This window comes from Centrocercus urophasianus, unplaced genomic scaffold (genome assembly GCF_019232065.1).
Source record: "Centrocercus urophasianus isolate 14NV4802_14NV808 unplaced genomic scaffold, USGS_Curo_1.0 seq_21, whole genome shotgun sequence".
In the NCBI taxonomy this organism is placed as follows: domain Eukaryota; kingdom Metazoa; phylum Chordata; class Aves; order Galliformes; family Phasianidae; genus Centrocercus; species Centrocercus urophasianus.
Genome location: NW_024884767.1, coordinates 8,259,707 through 8,267,766, shown reverse-complemented (window position 1 = coordinate 8,267,766; position 8,060 = coordinate 8,259,707). Strand labels below are relative to the sequence as shown.

Sequence of the window (8,060 nt, the reverse complement as noted above, 5' to 3'; positions counted from 1 at the left end):
CCAGAATGATGAATGAGAAACTTTACTACAATTTTACTGCCTTGGATAACCTTATGGATCGTCTGTGGGAAAACAAGCTTACTCCAGGTAAGAGTAACTCCCTACCTCCAGAACTTGGTTCATCTGCTGTTTCGTCCACATTGTGCAATCATCAGATAGAACTACTCTTAGGGAACATTTTATTTTGATAAAAATTTGTGGGTTTTTTTTTTAATTTTTTTTTTTTACTATTTGCATTTACCTTCATATCCACATTAATGTAAACACTCTGAGAATAGCGTAATAAAGACAGCACAAATGCTTTTACATAGTTTTCAATGATAGTTTGAGATGTGCTGATTGGGAAATTACATCTCTTGGAGAAAGTTTTTTATGAACTAACATGCACCTAAAGGGGCCAGAGAAGCAGGTTCTCAAGATACAGCATCCCTTGAATCTCTGCAGATATCTACTGTTTAAAGTTCCTCCTCTGCACTGGATTTATGATGGAAGTATTTCTATTGGTTACTGTTGTCATCAGCAAGGATCAAATGCAGCAAACTCACATCTGAAATATTCCCAGAGGGGACACAGAAACAGGACAGAAAGCCAACTTATTGATGTTTCTTCATTGTCTTTGCTTCTTCTCTAATAAGATTGCTTCAAATAATACAATAACCCTTTCACTAATCAAAAGGGGATAATATTAAAAAGGAAAAGGGGGGAGGGAGGGAGAAAATGGGAGGAAAGGGGAGGGGAGGGAGAAGGAAAGAAACTGATATTTTGTGTCTGTTTTAGGATTTGAATTGATGGGCAATCCATCAGGATATTTTCTAAATTTTGAAGATAAAGAGCAAGTAGTAAGATGGAGAAACTTAGTTACACTTCTGGCCAGCAGATACATAGGTAAGTTCCAAAAAATGGGAACACCCCTGTAACTTATTCTATTGTAGCCCTTTTTAATTACTTTGGAATGTTCTGTGGCTTGTTGTAGTTTCTTGACACTAGATTTCATTGCAAAAGAGGAAAATATGTATATCAGAATAGTAAATGGGACAGTAGCCCCATTTAGCTGATCCACAACCAAAAGCCTGACTGTACAGTATGTGGTCTGGGTAGCCCATTTGACCTGCCCGTGAGGACTGAATTTTAACTTGTATTGCTTGTGCTGGGCCATCATAGCCTGAATACATCCCACGCAGTAGCTTCAAGAATTTCTGACAAGGCAGAAGCTTTAGCCTAGGCCTCATGCAGTCTACATACTTTGACAACAAAGTTATTACTCACATCACCTCACTGCAGTTTTGTGCTGGTGGTCTTTTCATCTTTCTGCTATTGCTAAACCCAAGATGAAAGATCATTTTGAAATTACCCAATTTGTATTTTTATGACTATTAAAAAGAGATCATTTACACCCTATTGTAGCTCCAGGTGCATACCTTCACATGCAGCACATGTCTAGCTGATAGGATTGTCTGTACATGCACTGCAGATCACTGATAAATGAGGCCTCTTGCACAGATAGATACGGATTGGAGCATGTTGCTAAATGGAATTTTGAAACTTGGAATGAACCAGATCACCATGACTTCGACAATGTGTCTATGACAGTGAAAGGTAAGCATATTTTTGAGCACTTACTAGTAGCAGTAATGTCAGAAGAGTGTGTGTGTTAAGTGGGGAACAGTGAAAAAGGAGAAATGTTGAATAAATAAAGTAGATTTGAGAGATGTGCATTAAAAATGTATTTAATCTTTTATGTTACTGACTACAATAGTTACTCTGTCTCCTGCTTGAACATCAGTATAAATACAGGGATAGCAGAACAGAGAAAACAGAACACAAATTACACTATTAAGACCATTGGTTGGTTATAAAATAAGTTTACTAGGGGTAGCGGGGCCGTAAGATGAAAATAGTTGTCAGGTAAGTGCTTTAGGAGCCTGACTTCACAAGACCTTTGGAAGAACCTTGTGAATGCAGTGAAGGCTTTCGTATCTTCTTATATTGTCAGTCCAAATAAATGTAGTAATAGAAGGAAATATCTTTAGTTTTAGATTCTGAGTTATCACCTTTGTTATGTGCATTTGCTTGGACTTCAGGGTTTCTCAACTATTATGATGCCTGCTCAGAAGGATTAAGAGCAGCTAGTAGTCTACTAAAATTTGGAGGACCTGGGGACTCCTTCCACCCCTTTCCCAAGTCACCCATATGCTGGAGTCTTCTGTGTCATTGCTACAATGGAACCAACTTTTTCACAGGAGAGACTGGTGTAAGGTTGGACTACATCTCTCTTCATAAGAAGGTTAGTTCAAGACTTCAAGTTAAAGCTATTTTTAAGCACTTCAGTCTAAGTTATTTTTTATTCTGATTAATGATTTTCTTGATTTTCTTGTAAGCAAGCAGCCTGTGGAAGGAAATACAATTAGTTGTTCTAAGGAAACTTTTAAGAAGGATGTATATCTAGGAATATATTTTCAAAATATGGTGGTGCATCTCTGTGTTTACTACTATTTGCTCACTTTTACTAAGTAGATACAAAATATTGTTGCAGGGAGGTGGGCGTTCTCTCTACATCTTGCAACAAGAAGTGGAAGCAGTTGAACAAATACAGAAGTTATTTCCAAATTTTGCTTCCATTCCCATATACAACGATGAAGCAGATCCAATGGTTGGATGGTCTATTCCACAACTGTGGCGAGCTGATGTGACATATGCAGCTATGGTTGTAAAGGTAACTCGGTTCATTGGCAGTCTTGTCATAGTACAATCTCTTGAAGCTCTAATGCAATTGTAAAAGTAGGCCATTTTGCAAAAGTAGTTGATTTTTAATTTTTATTATTCTGATAACTTAGTAACAGAGACAAGAAAATACAGATATAGCCAGTGTTTCCCTTAATGCTTTGCCTCCAGTAGCTTTATTTAATTTATATTAAATTTCTGAATCTTCCCTTAAAGAAGACAGCTGGCAGCTAGCCTCCCATATGTTGGAGAATGTTTTGGATATTGTATACAGCCTCTCATTTAGATTCACTTGTAAGACTACCCATTCTCTCTCTGTGTAATACTGCTGTTGCCATCTCCCTTCTGTTATGTTATTTTCCAGCCTCTTCACAAGTTCATCTTGTCAAGGGACATCAAGTACAATTAAGAAGTAAATCTCTAAGCACTGGCCTGCTCTTTGGCTTTGGATAATGACTCCATACATATGGTTTTACTAATTAGTGCTTGTCATTACTGCTCATGCTTGGAAAAGCAGAAGAGAATGCTCAGCATGCCCTTACAGAATCTGTATTCTGTACCCTGTGCAAGCTCAACTTTTGCCCCTACGTAGCAACAATTCCTGCTGCATGTTGCTGCATTGTTGTTTTGTGAGTCACTACCTCCTATAGCAACCATGGCAAAATGTGTTTCACCCAGAAATGGGATACATCTTTTCACCTGCACCTCTGGGACAAGGGCTTCTACCTCCTAAATCTTCTCCAAAGCAGCAAGTCACTGGCTGCATTGCAGGGAATTCATGAGAGCAAACAGCAGTGTTTACAGTGACATGGAGTTATGAAGGGATAGGAAAGACATATCTAACAGAAAATTAACTCTTTGGTAGATAGCTTTTAACCTGGTTAAAAGCCCTTATTTGAGGAGTATGACTATGAGACCTTCTCTGTTCTGAAGTACCATTTGTTTCTGATTTCTAGGCAAAATATGTTCGGCAGAGAGCTTGGATGCTCTGACATTTTGCAGGAAAATGGCAAGTAACCAGTGAAATACTGAAAGAGAATCTATTCCATGTTAGTGCCTAATGGCTAAAACTGCTCAAGGAGAAACAGAATCCCTGGATTCTGGAGCAACTTGAAGGCCCAGCTCCCTTTGTAGCCCTTTGTAATGGCTACAGGGTGTCTCCAGAACTGGAATAAATGTTTATTTTGGATGCTAAATGCAGATTACTAATCCACTGCTCAAACAGAGTAATATTACTTGTAGTTCAGACATATTAATAATTTATGCAGACTACCAGTAGTACTCACTTCAGTCTTTTAAGCAACCGAGCTGTGTGAATACTTAAATTATCCAATGTTTAAACTTTCACTTAAAAAATACTTTTCTTCATGAGCTGTGGTGAATAGTTTAATTCTTCACACTTTTCTAAATGACAGTGACGTGTCTTCCCGGTATGCTGTGAATTTTAAAACAAATAAAGACATCATTGTGTTTGTTGAATATTTTCCATCTTCTCTGCTGTTTTGCAGGTAATCATCCAGCATCAAAACTTACTGATTTCCAAAGCCAACAACACCATTAACTATAGACTGTTGAGTAATGACAATGCCTTCATGAGCTACTACCCCCATTACTTCACACAGCGGACTCTGACAGCACGTTTTCAGATGAACAATACAAAGCCACCTCACGTCCAGATGGTGCGGAAACCAGTGCTGACTGTCATGGGCTTGCTGGCACTGCTAGGTACAGTAATCACTGATTAGGATGTGCATTTTAACCTCATCTACGTAGATATTTCATACATGAGAGAGATTATTTCAGCCATCTCACCCCAGATAAAAAGCTGGATTTTTCCTACTCAACTGTGATTTTTAAATAAAACAAACTCTTATTTTCTTGGAGGTTAGGAGGTCTTCCTGACCGCTTATCATCTCTTTGATTTAATCTGCTGTTTTGTTTATAAATTCTGCAATCCAAACACTTCTTTATAGTGGACTTGTAACTTCCCTTGTGTGCCATCATTTCAGGCTGCAAATGACTTCAAGAAATACTGCCAGCTGTAAAACTCATACAGCCTACTAAGGGGAAATCCTAATTCATGGTTGTATGCTTAGACATCACCTGAATTGCTGTAGTGTCTTGCTTTTCAGTTGTAAAAACCATACATAAGCTTTACTGATACTACACCTGGTAAACCAAGCCAGAACATAGCTCGACCTACAGATCCCTATGTTTCGACCCTTCTTGCATCAGAAGTTGGATTGAGTAGCATGCTTACAGTGTTATCACATTTTTCAAAGGAGAAAAGCAGATTTTTGCGGAAGTAAACAGCGGTGAAGGTGAAAGCACTGAAAACAGCACCTTTGGTGTCCTGGCATCTGTGCACACCCCAAGTAAGCTTCAGCCCTCAGACAGTTGGCAAGCTACTCTGCTGATGTATTCAAGTGAGGATAACAGGACTTCATCCAATGTCAGCACCATCACAGTGAACGCCACCCACTTCCCCAAACTTAGAGGTAAACACATATCATATAGGCAATTCTCAGAATTGATTGTGAGGACAGAACATGTTCTGAAACATTTCTGCTTAGTTGCTTTTCCTAGTAAGAGTGAGTTTCATTTGCTAGCTCTCTTACTTGTCTTCTGAGCACTCCCAGATATTCTGAGATACAATGGTGCTCTTCTAGGAAATGTTCTGTACATTTTGCTCCTGCCTTTAATAAAGGCAGGAAAAAAGCTAGCTTTTCAGAAAGCTTCTCATCTTAGTTCATTAGCTGGGTTATATCAGGCAACAAATTATCTTACGAGGATCACTCAACATGACTACATGATTACACAAATGATGCAGTTGTCCAACAAATGCATGCGGGACTTCTGCAAAAAAAAAAGAAGTGGGTTTCAATTCTGGGTGTGGAATTTGGCAGATATGTATTACAGAGCCTCGTAAGAATGCTAGCACTATTTTTACAACTTTGCAATGGAAGCAACTCCAAAGTGCTGAAATCACTTTTGAGAAAGTAGACTTCAACACCTTCTGCTAAATTAATTCACGTTGGCATTTAAATCTAATTGAAGTGTTTACTGTCTTTTATTTGTGTCCTGAAGAGCCAGTGTATGTGATGTATTACCTGGACAACAACCAAACCAATCCCTATCTGAAGTGGAAAAAAGTAGGAAGCCCTGACTTTCCTTCCCCAGAACAGTTCCAGCAAATAAGGGACGCTGAGGTATGACCATGTCTTTGCTTGAAGTATTGTATGGGGCACGTGCTTGTAAGTTGGTTAATTACAGCTAAAGAGACAAGACACTAACTAAGGTAGTCAAAATTTCCATCTCCTATTCAAGTGACTTGCAGCTAAGCAGAGAAATGTAACTCACAGATAACTGATAGTTTTGCATTCTTTTTATACAAGAGTCTAAATGTTTATCACCAGTTTATTTGCTAGTGGCCTGGAGTAAGTTGCATGGCCCTGCATGCATTACAGAAGGGCCATACTATCTCAGGAGACAGTTGAAAGGATAAGCCCTCAGTAACAAAAAACAGCCATGCCCAGATTGCTTACTGTATATGCAGATGTGTAAGTAGACTGTCATTTTAGCTTCTCTCATATTTTTCAGCCCTTTGGGTTAAAGTAAGGGGACCACCTTTACCACCTATGTGCTCAGGGACAGTAATTGCCTTCTGACCTTGATATACAGTATTGTATCTTCTCTTCCTAGTCACTATACTGCTGGAGTCTGGGATCTTATAGGAGTCATAAGGTCTGCGTTCAGCAAGAAAGCAGAAAGGTTTTAGATCCTCTTGGCCATCTTCTGATACCTAATCCTCAGTGAGCAAGCTGTGTGATTGTTATAACTACCAATCACTTTCACTGTACACTGGGGATCAGTGGCAGAGAGGTGAAAGGGTGGGGAGTGCACACAAATACTCAGACTCAGCACCTAAAATACTCAGACTCTACTAGAAATTTATGACTCCAAAATAAATGTGCGGTCACTTTACTTGGATGTAACAGTTATATATTATGTTCTATAACATTAATGAAAGATTATTCACAGGGCATGTTTTTTGCTCCACAGGACCCAGTGGTAACAGGTCCCTTGCCTTTTCCTGAAAGTGGCACCTTGACACTGAAGCAAGACTTCCCTATTCCGTCAGTCTTTTTGATCCACATCTGTTCAAGACCCAGTTCGGTTCCTGATCAAGTATGTATTGTATTCTGTCATCACACACCAAATTAGGAACTGCTTCCTTCTTAAAATCTCATTAAGGAAAGCTAGACTAGCATTTGGGCCCATTATATATTAGAAGCACTGTGTAGTAAAGAAACAGTTATTCTCTCCTTTGATAAAGCTATCCAAGGCATAATTCAAGACAAAGCATTTCCACTGAAGAGATAGGAGCCATCACTGAGATAAATGCAAGTTTAACAAATGGTGGGAAAATATGATGTAGTAATGCAGTTTCTTTTTTAAAATTATATGATACGCTACCAGGCTTGACAACACCTGCCCAGTTAATAATTTATGGCTAAAAATAAACTGAAATAATGATGTCTCAGATAAGATAACTGCTTCTGCTCGTTCAATCCCAAATTATTAAAATGTTTATAGTGGTTTCCAGAACCTCTGAAAATCTTATGCAAGGTTTAGAGATTGGAGATCTACAAAGCCACAGAGCCAGGATTTTTGTTGTTTCCCCCAGTCTTAATGGAAAGAATGAAACTCAGTAAGGTAGGGTGAGCACAGAACATCTCACCTAGCTGATTGGTTTGTGCAGCTTTCTCACATGGGCATTTGTCTTTGAACAGGTGACCGGTGTTCGTTTCATCCCTCTCACAAAGGGACAGGTTATTGTGCTGTGGGACGATGGCTGTGTAAATTCAAAGTAAGTGACTTCTAAGATAGATACAACCAACGTGTGAATTGTTAAGTTGCCACCGGACCTACAGATTCACTAATTAATCACTGCTTGCACCTCGAGTGATATTAAAGTACATTTCCCTGACAAAATGAAATGTCAGATTTCCATACAGCATTTACAGAGAAAATGCTGTTTGCGCAGGAAAACCTGCCTGCTGTTCACAAGCAGCCAATGACATTTTTGAGAGATATTCCTTAAGCATAGCAGATAGAAAGATCCATGATAAAAGTTGCTATATTAGCAGTAAGTGCCTAGGTGGAATCATCCATAATGGGTATAGGCTGGAATAGAAAACTTTATATTTCTTACTCCAGCAAGCTGTACTAGAGTAGCAACTCTGTGTAGATGAACTATCAGAAGTCCAAGACAGACGCGATTTTCCTTAGGAAGCACTGACATAGCCAGTCTAGATGTGTCAGCTTCATCTCTGTGA

The 8,060-nt window shown here is 38.9% G+C and overlaps 1 protein-coding gene across 4 annotated transcripts in view; it reads left to right on the top strand.

The window, feature by feature from the left end:
* The window catches only part of IDUA (alpha-L-iduronidase), a 49,652-nt gene that overhangs the window by 36,501 nt on the left and 5,091 nt on the right, over positions 1-8,060 (top strand). For all 4 annotated transcript variants that reach the window (XM_042822820.1, XM_042822819.1, XM_042822821.1 and 1 more), the window contains 10 exons: positions 5-87; positions 778-885; positions 1,501-1,596; positions 2,082-2,284; positions 2,534-2,713; positions 4,230-4,446; positions 5,004-5,219; positions 5,809-5,930; positions 6,784-6,909; positions 7,515-7,591. In XM_042822820.1, the coding sequence (XP_042678754.1) occupies positions 5-87; positions 778-885; positions 1,501-1,596; positions 2,082-2,284; positions 2,534-2,713; positions 4,230-4,446; positions 5,004-5,219; positions 5,809-5,930; positions 6,784-6,909; positions 7,515-7,591 (1,428 nt within the window). The remainder of the gene's footprint in view (positions 1-4; positions 88-777; positions 886-1,500; positions 1,597-2,081; positions 2,285-2,533; positions 2,714-4,229; positions 4,447-5,003; positions 5,220-5,808; positions 5,931-6,783; positions 6,910-7,514; positions 7,592-8,060) is intronic.